This window comes from Vicia villosa, linkage group LG1 (assembly GCF_029867415.1).
Source record: "Vicia villosa cultivar HV-30 ecotype Madison, WI linkage group LG1, Vvil1.0, whole genome shotgun sequence".
NCBI lineage: Eukaryota > Viridiplantae > Streptophyta > Magnoliopsida > Fabales > Fabaceae > Vicia > Vicia villosa.
Genome location: NC_081180.1, coordinates 12,575,179 through 12,596,856, shown reverse-complemented (window position 1 = coordinate 12,596,856; position 21,678 = coordinate 12,575,179). Strand labels below are relative to the sequence as shown.

General features: G+C 34.4%; 1 protein-coding gene across 1 annotated transcript; it reads left to right on the top strand.

Moving 5' to 3' along the window:
* Positions 1 to 9,104: 9,104 nt before the first annotated feature.
* Positions 9,105 to 15,704, top strand: LOC131628697 (glycosyltransferase BC10-like). Its single transcript, XM_058899528.1, has 11 exons — positions 9,105 to 9,419; positions 10,517 to 11,031; positions 11,770 to 11,868; positions 12,493 to 12,593; positions 12,819 to 12,890; positions 13,014 to 13,104; positions 13,467 to 13,547; positions 14,278 to 14,337; positions 14,427 to 14,549; positions 15,000 to 15,038; positions 15,118 to 15,704. The coding sequence occupies exons 2-11, from the start codon at positions 10,645 to 10,647 to the stop codon at positions 15,244 to 15,246; spliced, it is 1,182 nt and encodes a 393-aa protein (XP_058755511.1). The 5' UTR covers positions 9,105 to 9,419; positions 10,517 to 10,644; the 3' UTR covers positions 15,247 to 15,704.
* Positions 15,705 to 21,678: the final 5,974 nt, after the last annotated feature.

Here is a 21,678-nt window from a genome sequence, read left to right as displayed (position 1 = left end):
TTGGGGCAGTCCTGGTCTCTAGTCAGGCTCTAACACAACAACAACAGAAAGATCAACGTAAACAACAAGGTGGCCAACGTACTTGGAAATCAAAACCCAAGAGGTCATTTACCCCACTACACAAGCCATTGGCTCAAGCTTTGCAACACTTGCTCGATCGAAGTCTGATAACTCTACTGCCTCCATACTCAGCTCCTGCTAATCCCGTCCTTGGGTACAAACATCATGCAAGATGTGCTTACCATTCAAATAGTCCTGGTCACGATACAGAAGAGTGTGGGCCATTGAAACATAAAATTCAAGACTTGATTGAAGAAGGGATCATTGAATTTGGCCAACCAGAGAAGCCACACAAAGTCTAAAGGATGGCTATTTAGATCATTAATTTACTCGCATTCGCAATTTCTTTCCTGTTTGTTTAAACATTCGTCTTATGTCAGACTCTATTTATTTTATCATAATCATTAATGCATTGCATACGTTTGTCTTGATTTATTTCTCTTCCTATTGCTATATTAAACTTTGTTTTTACTTGGTTTTCTTTATGATATTTAATTCTCGCTAAAGCTGTAAGCCGTTTGAGGGAGGATGACGAAAACGATACTGCAACCTCATACAGTATGCTTTTGAACAGACTATGCTGACGATATACAGGCATTGTTTCAATTCCTAAACAGTGGAGATATAAGGATGTTAATCCCTCGTCAACCCCTTCGAGCCTAAGAAGTAGAAGTTTTTCTTTCTCATACAGATTAAAACCTTTAATCATAACCTGGGGCAGGGTAGTTACTCAGTTACCTCAATTATATCAGGTGCTTTACACAAGTGATGGATTCCCGTAATTCTCAAGTCAGGCAGTCAATATCCATAAAAGAAAAAGAAAACTGTTAAGTCAAAACCTATGAAGGAGACTTATCAAAAATAAAAAACATCCCGCTGGCTGTAATCTCAAAATAAACAGTTCAGGCAAAAGTTAGGGATAATAAAGTCAAAAAAGAGGTTACTACAAATCCCTGACAAAAGAAAAAATTACAAAAAGGATGTCTGCCTTTTCAAATAAACTTTCAGTGCTTCAACCATCAAATGTCAACATTACGACTTCAATGCAAAGTTAACTGAGCATTAGATCGAAGAACATCACGAAGATTGGGAGGGGTACAAATAAACTTTGAGCCTTTATCCTTTGTTTCTTAAACCGTGAACCAAGCCACGTTACAACCCTTGAAAGTCCTAATTGAAGCATGGTTAGTTCGAAAGCATATTGTCACAAAAAGGGTATCCTGACTCCTTAAAGTTTCCCAAAAATCCTGAGTTGATATCATGTTTTTACAAATATCACTTTCTTACATATTTTGTTTTACTAAAATTGTTTTTAAACTCCAAGACAGACATATGCATTGCATTTTAATGAGTGTCATTATAAAACAATTTTGTCTACGTACTTTCAAATGTTTGACATCAGGAAGAATCTGCATGGGGCATAATTACTGACTAAAAGTCCTCCCGATAAATAAATTTGCAGAGACGTCTCGTATGCATGACTCGATCAACTAAAAGCTTGTTTACACAAGGGGCATGACATATTCATAGAATCTCTCAGAGGCACCGAACAACCAGAGGAGTTAGTCCATCACTGAGGGCATGTCACATCAGTCACAAATCTCAACAAATGCTATTTAGCTATTGGCATCAGATGGTGTCAGTATCTGTCTCTCCTTTGAGGTTCTAATTCCAAACTCAAGTATCAAGCATATCAAGCTATTATACTCTCGTAAGTGTTTTTCAACAGCAAATACTCAAAGACATGGGGCAATGAAAAGTTGAAATCTCTGGGAATCTTCCCCACAGAGCAGTTTTCATAATATATCCCCACATAGCAAACTTTAAGAAGTCATCTTCAAGCAATTTCTTCCCAACATAGACTCGATACCCCAACAGAGTCCAGATCTTCGATACTGCCGGTTTTTCGACACAATCTTCTTCTCTAGCAGGGTTTATTCAAACTCGTTATTTCCATTAAAGTTGACCGTTCATAAATCTGGTCGGATAGTATACTCATCTCTCTTGTCCCCAGGATACATCAGGATCATATCACTCAAGTCAATCTCATCCCCAATCGAAGTTCAAAAATCCCCAGCTGGATATTATCGAACGAAAGACAGGAATTCTCTTGTCATTATCTCCGACGGCATACTGGGATTTATTTTCTCAATCAACAGTTGCTATACAAGAGTTATCAATATGCTCTGACTATATAGTCCATCCCTGCATCATTCATAAATACATGCATAACATACAGTACTCTCGTTCATTTCAAGAATCTCAATACATGCATCATGATGTTGCATAAAACTAATCTTTCCATTAGAATGTTATCATCCAAATACGGTGCAAATACAATCGTAGCAACAATTCAATCTCAACACTCATTCAAGACAAATACAATTTTGACACTTCATTCCGGGTCTTTCTTCAAAGATAATTCAGAAACAATCAAAGAACTTCTCATCCTTTCTAGGAACCTTTCTAGGTAATCTTTTCTAAGATGACTCATACCCTTTCTAGGAACCTTTCTAGGTAATCTTTTCTAAGATGACTCATATCCTTTCTAGGAGCCTTTCTAGGTAGTCTTGTTTAAGACGTATCACTTCCTTTCTAGGAGCCTTTCTAGGTAGTCTTGTGTAAGACAAATCATATCCTTTCTATGAGCCTTTCTAGGTCAGTCTTGTTTAAGACATATCATACCTTTCTAGGTTAATCTTGTTTAAAACACATCTCAAATTTTCTAGATCTTTATCCAACATTTCCTAAGACATTCACTGCCCTTTCAAGGAGTTTCTCGGTTAATCTTCTACAAGACACTTCTCCCCGAGTTTTGTTTAAAACCTAAATCTCGTTTACATCAGTCAATGATCTATCCTATTCAGGAACCTCTCCAGATAGTCTTTTATTAGACATTACTTTATTTTGATGAATCTCCCCTTCAGATACAATCAATATACGTGATCCAGTCTGAAAAAGCAGTTGCTTCAGACACATATCTTGTCCACATCTGGACGGATGGCATCTTTAAGCCCATCTCCCACAAAAGTCCCTATCTCAGCAAGGGCAAATTTCTTGGGTATTCTAGTGTTCAATCCTCTTCTACCTTCAGACTCCGACAGTCACACAAGCCAATCTACATCTTCAGGTTTAAGAAAATTGAACAGGGGCAGCTGTCATACCCCAAAATTTGCCCAACATATTTATTTCATATTTCGGTCCATCTGACTTTCAAATGCTCAAAGATACACAAAAAGGAAGCATGCAGTCTCTCTCCTAAACAACTATCTCTAAGTTAGGGTTTTTGATTTAATCAAGGAATTTGAACTTCTGATACCTCAAGAGGATTCCATAATCTCTCATATGATTAAAAGGGTCCTCATGCCAAGATACAAGCTCTGATTCCTCAGATTGCTCAATCAACAGCTCAAATGGTCAACAATCGATTGGTTGACCTAAAAGTCAAATTATGGTCAAATCACAATCAAAGGTCCTGATTTTTGGTCAACATCCTCATTATGAAGTATCATTCATCATTTGACCAAAGGTCTAATCATGATTCATCAAGGAGAGCTCAGAAATCATCAAAATCCCAAGTTACTAATTTAGGGTTTTAACTAAAAGTCAACCCAACTTTGACTGGTCACATCTCTCTCTCATACTTTATCAGAAATTACCCAATAAAAGCTCATTCTCAAGGAAATTCAATTCTCTACAACTTTGATGTTGGGTCCAAGATCCAGAAATGTTTCCGCATAAGAGATATAAGTCAAAACATTACAGGTCCTTCTATGAGCTCGCAAAAAGCTGTTTTTTGTCAGTAGCCATATCATCAAGATAAAACCTCCAAATGCAAAATATGTTCCAAAGTGGATTGTAGGGGACATCTTGAGCTTTCCAAAAAGTCCTAGAACACTTCCATACCATAAAAAATGAGAGAGATATGCTTGGTACAAGTTGGTCGATTTTCAAGAAAAGTATGAAACCTTAATTGGCAAAATACATACTTTTGAGCAATGGGCCTTAACATTTGTTTTAACCACGTGATCATAAGTCCAAAGGAGGCCCAATGATCAATTTATCTTATTATTATGATATTTATCTTATTTTGATTTTGATTTTTATCATTTAAAAGTAAAAAAAAATTAAATAAAAATCATCAAATAATTATATGATTGACACACCATATTTTTTCCCTTGATTTATTCAGATCAAATACAATCTAATGGCTAAGATTAAATGGAGAATATACAAGAAATAGAATCGGTGCAAAAATAGAAAGATTTGGAGAAATTTTCATTCAAATATTCTAATATTTCCAAGTCACCAAATTTCATGATTTCTTTCCTTATTTCCAACCCTAATCTCACCCTCTATATAATCCTAAACATCACTCAGTAGCAAGGACGAGATTAGGAGAAGGAGGCAAAGGTTTCAAGGAGACAAATTTTCAAAGAAGAGGTGCCTCTTTCGTGCTCTTCATTCAAAGACTCTCAGGGACAAATAATTGTCACAAATCATTCTTGAGTAGACATAAGGTAAGAATGCATCATCATGCAAGCCCCATGACGCGCAGGTTACAAGTTCCATCTTCAACATATTCATTCATGTTTTGAATTTCATATCTCGTGTTTTGTTGTGTTTTAATTGAATCTAATTTTTTGCTTGAGTTCCTGATACCATGTAGAATATATGTGAGTCGTTGGTTTGAACCTTGGGAGCCTATAACACAAAGCGTCATTGTTAGGGCAAGAAAAAAGAATGGATCGGTTTCTATGCTACAGGCCACTTTAGACTCATACGACGGTATCAATGGATTCAGGGGACCTTGATTATTAAATCTGGGTTGTTGGTTTGGTTTTATTATCGGTCTTTGTGTGTTTGTTATATGTGCAAGATTAGCTACAAAAACGTTGCAGAAAATCGCAGCAAATCTGAGGCTATTTCGTAGCTAAAATTCTGCGTAGAAAGAGGAAGAAGATGAATAGGAGGGTTGAATGTTTGACCGCACCTTGCTCTGTTCCCATTGTCTATTCAAATCGACTACGCTCTCTCTCTTGCCACAATTGGTTCGTCATTGCCTTGGTGGGACCGGCGCTGACTCCTCCAACTAATTTTTGTTTTTTTATATATTTTATTTGAATGAAACATTAAACAGCGGAAAACTCCAGCTTGGACGGCAAGGCTGCAAAGTGCGTATACTCATAGACCTGGGTTCGAACCCCAGGTCAAGCAATGTTATTTTTACAATTTGATTAATTGCAGATTCAGTGCGTTCCGACCACGCAGGCCTACGATGCACCTACGCATTCCATCATTAGATCTACTCCGATGCAGATCAAAAGGCCAGTATAACGCAAGACTATCACGCACCCTCACAGACCATCCACACAGGATCCCAGCTAAGTCTCCTTTAAATTTTTAGTTTTTCTTTTTTGTTATTATTATTTATTGTTAGTTTCTTCCTTTATTTTTAATTCTTTTTAATTAAATAATATTACTTTTTATAATTATTTATATTTAATCGAAAACTCGATTTTCTTTACAATCCTTTAATTTTAATTTTTATTTATATGCTTAATTAGTTAAAATATTAGGTTTAACCTTATAATTATTATATTCTATTCTTGCTCATCTAGCCGTCTTATCGAACTTTTGATTCCATTAGCCTTTAGGGTTTGTTCAATCCCATTTGTTTATTTTATTTGCCTTTTGGGGATAAAATAGGGTTTATACCCGTAGTTAACGAATCTTAAATGCACTAACGCTTCTCTTCTTCGTGTCAAATTTTCAGGTTTAATCAAGATTCTCCGATTACGCGTTATGCCAGTCAAAAAGCTAAGTTCCGATTCTTTTTCTTAAATTTATTTTTATTAATTGTTACATTTGCCTTATAGGTTCAACTAGGGTTTACTTCATCTGTTAAGGAACTTCTCTTACACTAACTTTTATCTTCTGTCCAAATTCTCAGATGATTAGAGTCAATCAAAGATTCAAAGAAGATCAAGGCAAAGAGGATGTGGAAATTAATTTTTGCCTTTTATTTTGCTGTTACCCTATAAGGGTTTTCTTTTGCCTTTTATTTCCCCCGTCCCCGCAGGTGTTTATTGTAATAGCGTAGGATTTTTATTTTCATGCCTTTAATTTCTGCAATTTTAAACTGCGTGGTTAGTAATCTTAGGGAGTGCAAGCCTTTAACAGAATTAGGATAACTAATTATAAGATAAATATCTGAATTAACCACTTGATTGTGCCACACACACACCTCTAGGGTAATTCCTCCTGTTGCCTGTCGCCTTATTAATTGGTTGCCTTAATTTTGTTGCCTAAAAATAGTCAAGTCCCTCGATTCCGAGGATACCTAAAGCAATGTTGCCTTCAAAGTTATTGAAACTCCCTCGAAGCTGCCTCGGTAAAAATGTGATGATTGTCCCAATTGCTAAGGTATCCTCGCATGATGCCTAAACAGATAAATGAATATTATATCCTTCCCTTAGACTACCTGCCCTCTTTATGGCATGGGACAGTCTTATGGCGAACGATTTATCGATGACCCTTAAACATCCAATTGAAAGGCTTCCTGCCCACTCATGGTATGGACAGACCCTTTCGCCCGAAAAGCTAAAAGAACGATTTTACTAACTTAGGGTAGTTGCTACTAATTGCTTGCTCTAAATTCAAATTACTTTTCACACTCTTTTTCAAATCAAATTCAAAAAGACTACGCTTATTTACAAGCTAAAGTTCTTCTTCAAAGGTTTTTTTATTCACACCCTACTTTTCAAATAATTCAAACATTTTGAAAACAAAGTGAGCTAAGCAATTAAGAGCCCATGGATAACCATGGATGCAAATGGTGCTTTACACCTTCCCTTTGTATAACTTACCCCCCGAACTCAAAGTTTTTAAAAGGTCTTTTTCTGTTCTTTTAGCCTTTCTTATTGGATAAAATAAAAGTCGGTGGCGACTCTTGCTTAACCGCGACATTTCTAAATAAAGTCAGTTCACTGTATTACAGACACATATTACCATAAGCTTGATAATAAAAATGAGGTCTTATAACCTCTTATTTGTTCGAGCTTATCTCCATTAGAATCAACACAACATACAAAAGACATGGAACAAATAAAAAAAATATCAAAATAAAGAAATGCAATGAGAAAATACCTTTACATGACAACAAGAATAGTATGAAAGAGGTAGTAAGGAGTAAAAGACTTAAGGTTGGAACAAGAAAAGAGAATTGCATGAAAGAAATTAAAATGTAACCTTTATAAAATAAAGCAAGCGACTTAAAGCTCAATGTCCAAAGACACCCCACTTTACCCTTAGAAACGAGGGTTTAACCCCTAAGAAACAGAACCTAGTTGACACCTACTCTATAGTGGATTGGGAACATGAAACCATACCTACATGTTTTTAAGGCGAATATGAAGTATGGACCACCACCATTATGTTTTAAATGGAGTTACTACATTAAGTTATTCCACTAACAGGGGATTTAAAGCAACGATTTAAATCACCTTAAAAAGCCTAAAAGCGACACATATTGAATCTTTATAGCACATGACTACACTCTTATAATAGAAATCTAGTGAGTTGATGGATTTGGAGGATCAACATAATACTCTTAAGCATTTCAACATGACAATAAACTCATTGAACTTGTGCTAAAAAATAAGCTTGCAAAATAAATGAGTTGAATTTGAACTATGCATTATTTTTCTTAACACAATGCTAGCAAGTAAGCATGGCAACGGGGTAAAACACTGTCGATTTTTACACTCCTCGTCCCCAAATTCTACTCTTTGATAAATATTCGTTCTCTATTCCCATCCTCGACAAAGATAAAAAAAATTAAGCTCCAACCCAGTCCCAAATGAGTTCAGGTATCCTTGTTTCCATCTTTACAGTGGAAACTAATTTTTGATTAAAAATAATCCATTTCTCTAAACCAATATCTTGAATCTGGAATTTTCTCTAATCCCTAATAAACACTAACATACATTACAAACTAATAAAGTAAAATAATCCAAAAATCTCAAGTATATTTTAAATAATAAAATAGAAACTAAAATATTAGTGCATTAAGGATACTACTAATATTTTATATTATCAAAATCATATAATAAAGTAGATAGTGATATTTTAAACTACCATCAAATCAACCACATAACCTAAAATATTCTACTTTATTGTTCACTAAAATTGGTAACATAGGTAGATAAGTCGCCAACACCAATTTTGATATGAATAGGACTAGTTCAAGATGTATACTAGTGTTCCTATTATCCGACACTCACCCAATCTCTATCTTTTAAAACCATAGAAACCTCAAATCGAAACGTGAACCCAATCAAATCAAATTTCTCACGTCAAATTCACAGCGAGATTGGATAGGTACCTGCGAGTACAGGTTTTGTTGTCATGTTGACTAAAAAATTCCATCACATAACCTAACAAGAATATAAAGTTTGTTAGAAATTTTTACATTGTAGAATATATAGACGCTTGGAGTAGCCAATTTCTAACATTGTAGAATTAGGCCACATTACAAGAGAAAACACTCTTTCTATTCCTAAAGCATGACTTGGTGATCGATAATTATTAGAGTGATGATCAATGATAATCATAAAAGTGGTTATTGTTGGTCAAAATGGTTAGAGTCATAGTCACTTGTGATTAGATAAATGATTAAATTGGTTAACAAAGATGAAAGAAGTTGATAAGTAAAAGTTGTTAGAGTGCTCGTTGTTGATTATCAAAGTAGTCGTCAAAATTGTAGTAGATTGATGATCAAAATGCTAGTTGTATATATCCTGTGATGAAAAATGATGGGCGGATATGACTTTTATTTAAATAAAAACTAATTTAAAATAAAATAAAAAACTAGTAATTCAAATATTTTACCATTTTGTTTTTTTAATATAGTAACTTCTAAAATAAAATAAAAATACAAAAAATTGCAAACTCACCACCACCACACTTAAGAAGAAAAAGAATGCAGAACCAATTTAAGCAATTAAGTTGAAAACACTATACAAATCATGGAAATATATATCCACCAATCATTACTCACTATGTGGCATTACAATTTGTACGAACCAACACAAAAAAGAAACAAACCACTGGTTTCCGTTTCCGTTTCCTTTTCTTCCCAAACCAAACTTTACACACTCCCCACAATCTTAATTCTTTACAACATTCAAATCACTTTTTAGGGTTAATACTAATACTAATTAATTTCATTCTTTATTCCCAATCTCATAACTCAAAAAGTTTTGATCTTTCCTTTCAAATCATCGTTATCAAGATTTGATTTTCGTCAATCAAAATCAATCTTTTCATCTTCTTCAACCTCGCTCGCATTAACCCAGGTATGGGAATCTCTGATTTTGTTTCGTTTTCTTTGTGAATTGTGCAAGATTGTGTAGTATAGTACTATCTTCTTAGTTTTTTCTATTTTTGTTTTTTTCTACTTTTTTTTGTTGCCAGACATGGAAATGGGGGGTGGGAATAGTGCTCTTTGATTTTCATCGATTTCTGTTTTGTGGGTGTGTATGAATTTTGACTAAAGTTTAATTTTTTTTTTTTTTTTCAATCTTTAATTGATTAGGTTTTTGCTTATTTATGTGCATTTTAATATTTTATATTCTTGTCTCCGGAACATTGGTTTTGGTGGATATATCATGTTGCTGTTGTTATGTCATGTTTTGTATCTGTTTCTGAATAAGAGGGGGGCCAGGTTATTCATTTGCTAGGAGGAATTTTAGTGTAAGATTTAGGTGGGTTTGGTTCTGCGCTGACGAGAATTGATTTTGAGATAGTTGATTTTGTAGAATTGATTCTGATTAAAAGTGAGTTGGATGTAAAGTGATTTATGTTTGGATAAGTTTATGAAAAAGTGAGTTGAACAACAAATGCCAGTGTAAGATTTAGCGTGTGTTTGGTTCTGCGGTGACGAGAATTGATTTTGTAGAGTTGATGCCGATTAAAAGTGAGTTGGATGTAAAGTGATTTAAGTTTGGATAAATTTATATAAAAGTGAGTTCAATAACAAATATCAGTGTAAAATCACGTTTTTGGAGCTACAAATTCTAATTTCAAGTAGAATCAATTCTATTTTAGAAGAACCAAAAGCTTCAAAATCATTTGAAAACCAATTCTAAACCTCTAGAATTGTTTTTGACTCTTGTAAAAGGTAAACCTATTGTGTGGGTTAGTTATAGTTACTCTTTGATTTCACCGATTTACTATTGCGGGGATATGTATGAATTTTTCACTAAACTTTTTGTTTATGTTCAATCTTTAATTGATTAGGTTTTTGCATTTTTATGTTCTTGTCTCCGAAACATTGCTTTTGGTGGGTATATCGTGTTACTTTGGGTGGTTTTATTCATTTGTTAGGAGGAATTTTAGTGTAAGATTCAGTGGTTCAAGAAATGTGACTTATTCTTTGTGTTTTTGTTTTCAGATTTTTCTGCATAAATCTATTCAGGGTTTCATTGTAGGGAGTTAGATATCTTCCTTTGGTTTTTTTGAGTGTGGAGGAAAACCAGAAATTTTGGAGGTGGGAACTGTGATGCAATATTATTTACTCAGATGAAGTCGGAAAAAGGTTGGCGTTTAGGAAACATGGGTGATATGCAGATATTGCCCGGGTCTCGGCACCGTCCTCCCATCAGGAAGCCAACGTGGATTATTGTCTTGGTGTTACTTGTATGCGTGTTTCTAATCTGTGCTTATATGTATCCACCGCAAAGTAGTTCCGCCTGTTACATCTTCTCTTCTAGAGGATGCAAGCATTTTGCGGATTGGCTTCCACCTGTTCCAGCAAGAGAGTACACTGATGATGAGATTGCATCGCGTGTTGTGATTAAGGATATTTTGAGCTCACCGCCGGTTGTTTCTAGAAAATCGAAGATTGCCTTCATGTTTTTGTCACCTGGCTCTTTGCCACTTGAAAGATTGTGGGACAGCTTTTTCCAAGTAAGAATTTGCTACTTTACTTGTCTCTTTTGTTATATTCAAGCTATTGTTTCTCAGTGATAACCTGATAGGTTTGGAAGAAAGTTGATCACATAGAAAATCTGCCAGTTTAGTAGTATGGTTGATGTTCTGCATTTCTTTTATCAGTAAGAGATAAGATAAATGGTTGGCGGTGTGCTCAAATGACACTAGGAACTCCTCTATAGTTCAAATTCATTTATTTCTCTTCAATGATTCTTAATGTTTCGTAAAAGTACTATTACTATTAAGTTGTGTTGGGACTTCGGAGACTTTGAGATTGAGTGTGTCATTTTGCCAGTACCAGTTATTTGCATGAAAATTGCTACTGCTTTTTCAATTTTGGGTAATGATGTGCAAAGAAAACGGTTGCACTTGCATGATTTTAACACAGCATTTTCCAACGCGGCTCATGTTCCAGTTCTCCATATGAGAACTCTTGGAATTGTGACAATGATGTTCAGTCATAGGCATGAGCGCTTGCCTCAAAAGGTTATTTGATGCTTGGTATTTGACCTTCAAAATATACTGTGGCACAGATATACAATACAAATTATAAAATATGTTTTTCAAATAAACTCTTCGTAAATGTAGTGTAATAAATGAATATCTTAACATTTATTTTAGTAATTTCATTGGTTAGTACTTGGCTATCCATGCTTCTGAATCCTGCTCATTTGAAACATTCAATTACCTGGAAGGTGTTCTTCTTTTTGGCAGGGTCATGAAGGGAAGTTCTCTGTTTATGTGCATGCATCTAAGCATAAACCATTTCATGTGAGCCGTTATTTTGTCAATCGGGATATACGCAGTGACCAGGTACATATAGTCTTGTTACAGTTCACTTTACTATCATTTTTGAATTGTATTGTCTCATATGTTTGAGTTTATGTTCTTTTATAGAAATCATTCTTTAAATATCCGTGAATCTTGAGTTTTGATTATATGAAAATAGAATGTTATTGTTGACTTGAGAAATTAACTTGACCTGTAACTATTTAATGCATGGGTTTTGAAGTATATACTAATATTCCTCTACATCATATACATTCTATATTGTCCAGAGCAGAACGAAGTGTGAGTAGTCACATAGCCAGGCCATCTAAGATGCCATTGTTTTACACTGACAATCTAAAATAGAAATATAACACTATTGCACTCTTGTTAAATATGATATTAAATTGTAGCTTATATGTTTTATTCAATTCAGTAAGTATAACCTAAGCTCGTCTAGTCTTGGTTGTACTCCAAATTTACTTTATTTGGCTTGCTTTAGCAATTTTGTATCCTCATTGTGCTTAATCATAATAATTGCTGCAGACTGAAAGCATTTTAAAGTTCAACTGTTTTAGGTCTAATAATTGTAATCCTGATGGCAAGTGTGATTATCTGTCTACCAGTAGTATGTGGTTTTCTTGTAACCAGAAGTCATGTTGTTTGCAGGTGATTTGGGGAAAAATTTCAATGGTTGATGCAGAGAGACGGATATTAGCGAACGCCCTTCAAGATCCTGATAACCAGTACTTTGTTTTACTTTCTGACAGGTAAATGGGTTATGAGATTGCTTATATAATGCTGATTAAATACTTTTATTGGTTTAATTAAGACCTTGAGATTAATGATTTGAATAGAAACACCATTCGGGATTGAGCATTATGACAAAGTTTGATCCATGTAGCCAACCCCACTTAGTGGGATACTGCTTGGTTATTGTTGTTTTTGTACTATTGGTTTCATTAATTTTTTATTTTTTACGTTGATTTTTGCAGCTGTGTGCCTCTATATCATTTTGACTATATTTACACATACCTGATGCATACAAATATCAGCTATGTAGACTGGTATGTGAATTATCAAGCAAAATTATACAATAGGGTTTTTATTGAGTTGATTGTTCTTCTATCTGCTTTTTGCTATCAATCTGATGTCCTTTGCTTATACAAAACTTTACTTATTCTTATTAGCTTTAAGGATCCTGGTCCTCACGGGAATGGGAGGTACTCTGAGCGCATGTTACCTGAAGTTGAGGCCAAAGACTTTAGAAAGGGTGCACAGGTATATTCTTGCTGAAGCCATGTTGGAGATAGAATTCAGTATTTTAAATAGAAACTTTAAATATTATACACATAATGTAAAATTTGAACAGTGTTTGCACCAAAATTTAATTAGCCTCCAGCGTTTGTGAACTTCTCAATTAAATTAAGTTTTACTTTCTAACTTACAGAAAATCCCTTATATAAGTTGATAAGCTTGATGACAGTGAGCATCTCAAATTATTTACACTATCTCTTGTTTTTCCAATCAGTATCACCACACATCTATTCCATTCAGTGTTTTGTTTGATATATGTGCATGCTTGCAAGTTGCAACCCATTTAGTAGATTTGCTTATGCTTCATTGTTCAACTTCTTCTGCAGTGGTTTTCTATGAAGCGGCAGCATGCTGTTATAGTTATGGCTGATTACCTGTATTACTCAAAATTTCGAGCTTACTGTCAGGTAGAGTTATTTTTATATATTGCTGTCTTTAAAACATAAAGCAATTTTGTTTAATCTCATAACGGTTTGTTGACCATATTTATTTCTGGTTTAAATTGTCCTAGTCGTCAAGCTAAACAAGTTTATCATTTCATTTAATGAGGTTACGAGTGCCGGGCTTCTGATTTTCCATCATTTTACTCAAAAATATGCACCGAGTTTTGTGCAAGATGTTATTGAAACACAGTCTTTGTTGCTCTACAATGTTTTACCCTTAAAAACAAAACAAAAGTAGCAGTGTAGAGATATGACTACATGTATATGTAAAGACATCTAAGGAAAATTATAAACTACCTAGTGCCTAAAAAAATTCTAAAAGAATAGCAAAACAGAATGCCAATAGTATTCTTACCTTAGTTATCAGTTCAATGTTGCCTAGGATTATAAGGGTTTCTTTTGTAGTTTGGGAAGCAGTGTTCCTTGCAATGATTCAGGACTTCAAATTCCATAGGCAATATAGAACTTCCATATAAATGATCCATAACTATCTTATTTGCCAAGGTTTTTCGCTTAGATAGTTAAGATGATTAGACCATTTAGCTTTGTTGTGATGAATCAGAATTTTTGAATCCCTGATAAGAACTTCTGTCCCAACTAGGAAAGCATCACCTTATTGTCCTAGACAGCACAAAATAACATGCAAATGTGAAATATGAATTCAATATTAATGTGAGATTTGCTAATATCACAGCCGGGTTTCGAGGGGAGGAATTGCATTGCTGATGAACATTACTTGCCAACCTTCTTCCAGGTGAGAATTTCAGCTGTAATGTAGCTCTTTTGTCTTTTTTTAAACATTTTTCAGTCTTCAGCTAGTTAAACTTATGCATTTGGTTTTAGATTGTTGATCCTGGTGGAATTGCAAACTGGTCACTAACCCATGTTGACTGGTCTGAGAGAAAATGGCACCCAAAATCTTACAGGGCTGAGGATGTTACTTATGAGCTTTTGAAGAATATCACGGTATAGTTCTGCTGACACTAAATTTTATAATATTCATTCCTTTTGGCTAGAAGCAGGAAATCTGTCACCTTTTTTTCTTCATTTCATCTCTTTCTTGCAATAGAAACACAAGTCTGGGGCCGATTTCCCTAGATAAGAGTTACATACTTGTAGGCAACTCACTTGCATTCTTAGATCTTAGCAGGAGCGCCTGCGATTCTGGTTTAAAGGAAAATTCAATTTTTCTTTTTGCCACGGTTAGCAGTGTGACTTTGTGGTCAATTTTTCTTTTAGGAGAATTAAAAGAGACATCAAATTGAGGAACCAGTTATTCGTAGTAACGTTATTTTAGTTATTATTTTGGTGTTAAGTCAAGTATAGCTCTACTATGCAAGTATCTGCCAACTCAGCATTGCCTTTTCATTTTATCCTATGTTTCATGGATATTCACTGTAATCGTTCTATTTGCAGTCTGTCGATGTTAGTGTACACGTCACCAGTGATGACAAGGTATGCCATATGAAATATCTACTTATTTGTTGAGAATGAATGAACCAGCTTGATGTATTATTATCTTGTGTTTCTGCAGAAAGAAGTGCAAAGTTGGCCTTGCTTGTGGAACGGGATGCAGAAACCATGTTACCTATTTGCTAGGAAATTCACTCCTGAAACACTGGACACAGTGTTGCATCTATTTTCTAATTATTCAGCACCTTGAACTTGAATCCTCTTCAGCTAGCTTGATCGATTCTTTGGTCAGATAAGTTGTTGTTTTTGGCCCCATATTGGTTTCTCATACGACATGAGAGTTGTAAATTGCAGCATTATTGAGGCTTGATCGCCTGCCGGCCCCAGATATTAGGTGCAAGGTGTTTGGCATTGCAGTTAGAGTGGCCTGAGACATTGACAGGAGGCTAACGATGTAGCGTTTCCTAGGGAATTGTTGGATGACCGAACTAATAGTTTTATATTTAACATGGTAAATTTTGAGGGAAACATATCAGCTCGTCATCTAATGCTTGATGATCTTTTGTAAAACTTGCCTAGTATTAAGTTGAAAAAGTACGACGCCTTAGTGTCTTGCTACTCGAGTTCATTGCTCAATTCTTATGCTACACTATTTGATGCTATTGCTATATATTTTGCTGACACGATCTCTTTGTCAGTGTTTTTCTATCCTCCCTTGGTGTAAGCCTTTTGTAACATGTAAACTGAATTTAAAATTACAGTAAGATGTGTATCAGAAAAGAAAATAAACATTTGAAGTGAATTGCATTTTCGGAAACAATGGAAATGTTGAAATATTTTCATTATTTTCTGAAATGCATCATATCTTTGGCAAACATTTTGGAGTCTGATATGAGAGAAAAAAGAGCAAACATGAACCAAGGACAACTGCCAGCAAAACAACAACCACCTTGATTTTCAGGCAGCCTGCATGCTGGCCGCCGGCAAGTCATCCCTGGCTCAAATCTACTCTTTACACTTCCATACAAGACACTTTAAACATTAATATTGAGATTCATAGGTTCTCATATTTCAGTTCACTGCCTATCTATTACATTGAGCATATCATTATTTATAGGCAGAGAAGAGTTAAGGGTGGAATCAATGTTACATTACATCTCATCTCACAATTCACATAACTGATCATAAAGTTGATTCCCAAATACTTTGGAGCTAGATATGGCCCTACATTGCCATGCTATTTCTTATCCAAAACAATCTTTGTGTTGGAATCATTTTTCACTTTAGCCATTAACTAGGAACTTTCAAAAGTTGTATATTGTCTTCCACACAATTAGTTGACTGCATAAATGTATCTCAGTTTCTGGAACTTGGAAATGTGCAGTTGACTATATTTAGATTTTCTAGTTAAGAATTTGATTCAAAGTGAAATTAATCAAAAAATTCTTGCCGGTCATAGAATTTTGAAAAGCACGAGGGATAGTATGATTAACGCTCAGTTATGTTTTGTGTGTAAGTTTTTCTGTAAAGTCATTTTGTTTAAATATTATTCTATGTGGAAAATGAAGTAGCTTTTTTGAATATTTTTAAACAATATTTTGAATTAAACTTGGACAACAATATAGTTTATTACACATTTAATTATTAATATCAGTAATATTAGTAGTTGTTTTATCGGTCATATTTATTTATAAAGACCAAATTGCATCATTTCAAGGTTTCACTTCATTCTCACTCTCAAATTACTTTTCACTCAACCACTAATTTGAATGTTGGAGTACTAATCTTGCATGTTCATCCCTCCCCCGCACCAAAATTTTTGTGATATATGCACCAGAAATCTGATCCACTGCACCAAAAGCCTCGTCCTACATTTCTGAGCTCTATTCCGTGACGTAATCACTCATATATGGTTCCTTGAGCGCAATAACGGTGCCGTCTGTGAGAATTTAATGACTTATGCGAGGAGAATGGTGAAGATAAAAGAAGTTGTAGATGCGTGAGAAGAGCTCTTAAAGATTCACAACTGAAAAAATGGAACATGATAATCCCATAACTCCTTATATACCCCCCAAGAAAGATGAGCGATGTGATCCTCGACGTTGAGAAGCGTGAATTGCACCACCAACGATCGAGATCTCATCACACATTGTTCAAGAACACTCAAATGTCCCAGTACTCGAAGGAATCATTATTTAAACGAAGAAACACATGTTGTGATGTACCTCTGAAACGTTGCTAATTACGATGGAGATATTTAATGCACCTTTTTCCAAAGACATCAACGTTTCATCAACACTCTTTTATTTTCTTTTGGTGGAGAATATGGATTCAAATGGTTTATAGGGAGAGGGTTGAATAGACCTTCCCCAAAAATAGATTGATTTAAAAAATTATTTAAAAAAAGTTAGAGTTTAATAATTGTTTGAAAATATATATGTTGAAGAAGTCCCACATTGCTTAGTTTTGTGAAGGAAGAGGGAGTCCAAAGTTATATATAGGATTCAAGTTTTTCTTTATAAGATGCACCAGTCAAAATCACTTTAAACTTGTATTTGACTTTCTTTGTTATCTTATGCTCTTGTATTAGAGTGTTGTGAGATGTAGTTAAATATTTATTTTGGAGGGTGTGGTATACTGGGGGCCTAGGTTAGTTGAGGGTATAATATGTGTTGTAAAAATTATCACATAGTGTTATTCTCTGGTTGTCTATTGACAACGACCTTGATTTTTTCTTCGGTTTTGGAGTTTCCACGTTAATCTCTTGTGTTGTTATTTTGTTCCTCTTTTTTCTCTATGTTTGTTATTTTCCCAACAATTGGTATCAGATCTTTTGGTTTGACCCGGGGATAGGAGTTCTTAATATGCTCAGTGGTTGCAGCTTTGCTTGATGTGGTGTTATGAAAAAGTTGTTGAGTTGCAGTCACAAGTTCCACTGTGCAGTTTAGGCTAGAGAAAATTGATGGAAGCATTTTTTTGACTTGTGGAAAGTTTAAGTCAAAGATCTGTTGATACAATCAAGATTATACAAGAGGTGAGATTATGTCGATGGTTGAAGAGCTTGCTACCAACATGAAAGTTGCACCATAAAGTTTCAACTTGGTTTTCGGCATGTGAAAGTTCTTGAAGTGGTTTAATTTCAAGTGAAGTATACTCTTCTTTAGGTGGAGTATGATAGTTTTCAAAACTATGATTGTCGATGAAGACAATGTGAATTTTTTTGGAGTGGTGTAGCTTCAAGTGACTATACTCTTTATGGTGGAGTATGATTGTCTGTGAAGACAATGAAAATTAATGTATTATTTTCAATCAAGGTGGAGATTGTTTGGTTTGGTTGAAAATATATATGTTGAAAAAGTCACACATTGCTCAGTTTTGTGAAGGAAGAGGAAGTTCAAAGCTATATATAGGATTTAAATTTTTCTATACAAGATGCACCAGTCAAAAGCACTTTAAGCTTGTATTTGAATTTCTTTGTTCTCTTATGCTCTTGTATTAGAGTGTTGTGAGATGTAGTTAAATATTTGTTTTGGAGGGTATGGGTGTAATGAGGGCCTGAGTTAGTTGAAGGTATATTATGTGTTGTAAAAATTTTCACATAATGTTATTCTCTTGTTGTCTATTAACAAAGGCCTTGGGTTTTTCTCCGGTTTTGGAGTTTCCACGTTAATCTCTTGTGTTGTTATTTTGTTCTTTTTTTCTCTATGTTTGTTATTTTCCCAACAAGTACATCATACTTATAGTGGTTCGAAAATTCATCCTCACTTATGCCTATTTCACTCTCCAATGGTTGTCCATTAATAATTTTTTATTCCTCCACTATGACTTAGAAATAGTTACACTGATTCGTTTAGTACAATCACAATTCTAAATAATGCCGAAAATAAAGATCTTTGATCTGAATCCTTTTGAGTGTACATAATTTCTGACATTAAATTCTTGCAAAATATTTACTCAACTTTGATTTTAATCCTCCAATTTCAAGAATGTATCCCCAAGCTTATGCTCTGAAGCGACCCTTACTTGGTACTATCGTTTTTTAAGCTTTGAACTGTCTTAAAATGAGAAAAACTTCAACTTCGTCCGTAGGCTTCCACACAACTCTATCGAAGTGATCTTGGAGAGAATTTTTTTTCTGCTAAATTTGTCGATCCCAACCACAACCACACAAATCCCTGCCCATGAAATCCTTAAGAAATCTTCAGAAAACGTTAATCACAAATGATCCTCCTCACAAAAATCTCACACTGTAAGATGAGAATTTAATCAAAACAATAATGGATGCTAGAAGAGGGTTGAAGAGGAAGAAATATTTATGTTGCAAAACTCAAACCAAAATTCAAAACCCTTTTAAAAAGTTGAGAGAAAATGTGTGTTGTGAGTTCTAAATCATAGATTGCTTTTGAGAGATTTGAGAAAAAGATTTATAAATGTTTTGGAGATCAAACAAAAAAATGAGATAAAAAGAACATTTGATTCGAGTCACAAGCAAGAAGTATGAGTCGGGTCAAGAGAGTAAATGATTTGAATCAAGATCCAAGAATCAAGAAAAACTGCTCATATGATTCAAATCAACCCTTTTTTGATTTGAGTCATGTGATTCGAGTCAACTAGATCTGTGATTCGAATCAGGATCGCATAATCAAAATCCAAAGCTTGTTGTCAGAATTTAATTCGAGTCAAGTATGTCTATGAATCGAGTCAAACTTTTCTGATTTGAGTCATACTTTATTGTGATTCAAATCAAACTCACATAGGAAAAGTCCTATTTTTTTTAGAACTATGTGTTATTCGAGTCAGAAAGTCATGTGATTCAAATCAGACTCACATAAACAAAAGCCTGATTTTCCACACAAAGTTTGATTTGAGTCAGGAAGTCATGTGATTCGAATCTCATTTCAATATTTTCAAGTTTTCATCAAAGTGAAGTTCTATTATGAATCGGGACTTGACACGATCAAACCATTCTCAAATGTGCGTCTTGATTCAAACCTTCGACTATTTTACTAGAAATATATTGCTAACACTTCAATCAAACGATTTGATTTATGCGTGCGTAAAACCATTAAGCACTCAACCCTATAATGCTCAAGTATATGAGGAGACTTGACTACGACGAAATAAGCCAATAACTAAATTGACAAGCAACAAAACATAAATGGATAAAGCTTAGGAGGGAGAGCCAACTTCAATTTCTTCTACTAAAAGTCAGATTGAAGATGAACCCAACAAAGCCCTCTTTTTACGATATATAAATAAGGGCTTTGAGGCAACTGTTGCGGGCCAACCGCAAGACACACGAAAAGACCCAATAAAAAATGTTGAAGAAGCAGCCGCACGAAAAGATGGATCCTCATTCCTGCCGAGGACACACGATCACTCCTTCGAGTTTTCAACACACTATAATCATCACTTAACTTTTATTTACAAACTTAATTTTGTTTTAATGTACAAAAATACGTTGCTAAAGCTGAAAAGCAATATGTGTTGTATACCTTACATAATTCATAAATCTGATTATTAAACGATAATTTATCGAAAAAGTTAACTTTGTTATTGAAAATTAGAAATGGTGCCAAGAAGGAGAATATGGACAGGGAACATTGTTACTAATGCAGTGTACTATCTTATCTTGAATATGACACGTACGTTGCTAGGAACATATCATATAAATGCCCATACGATTTTGTTGTACAGTACTTACAATGCAAAGTACTCAATCAGAAAACCAATAATAAAGTCAAAATGTGATTCATGAGAATCTATGGTGAGAGATGAGTGAGAATAAATTCTGATATTGAAGAATGGGGTAGGAAAACCATTCATTAATTACTGTTTATTATTTTATATTCTATTCCCACAATAAGTAAATGAATGAATCAACACCAAAGTTTGGGAAGACTTATGGACTGATGTTGATTATACCTTATATTATAAATCAATCAACTTTGAACATGTGTTTAAAGTCAATGATTCTAAGTATTCACAATCTGTTTCTCCTATAAAATGGCCACAATATGTTGAACAATATATATAAAAATACATGGTAGCTTGTGATGAAATGTTACAAGTCTGGTTAAGTTAAATTGCATTTGAAAGTGTGAGTTATGAATGTAGAGAGAGTAGATATGAGTCAGGATGGCTTGCCGGCGACATGCATAAAGTTGAGGTTGTTGCCGGGGGCCTTCCTGTCTCACATTTGCCCACTTTCCAATTAATATTAGACCTCTAACAGATCTTAATACACCTTAAAGTGCATTGATCTACAATAATTCTGACACTTAAGTTTTCTCATCTTCATTAGCATTTACAAAATGCTTAGATTCTTTGGGTACAGAAGCTATGGCTTATTTGAAGTTTTATTTAATATGTTCTGTTAGGTGGTAGATTGTTTGTTTCAGGTAAAGTGCTTTTTGAAGGTTTTTTCAGGGAAACTGATAAAGGGTACATTTTAATTAAAGATTGGATTATGCTAACCTTAAATTTTTTTGTAATATTTAGGAATGTTGATATGCAAGGATATAAAAAGATGCTTATCTTATTAATCTGCATCGAAGTTTAACAAATTCTCTATCTTCTTTGAACCATGATGTTTGTTTTATGCTTACCAATCATATATAAATACCGGATAAGTAAGGGCGCAATAATTACTAACACACAAGTAGGTGTTGGTGATTTTAGT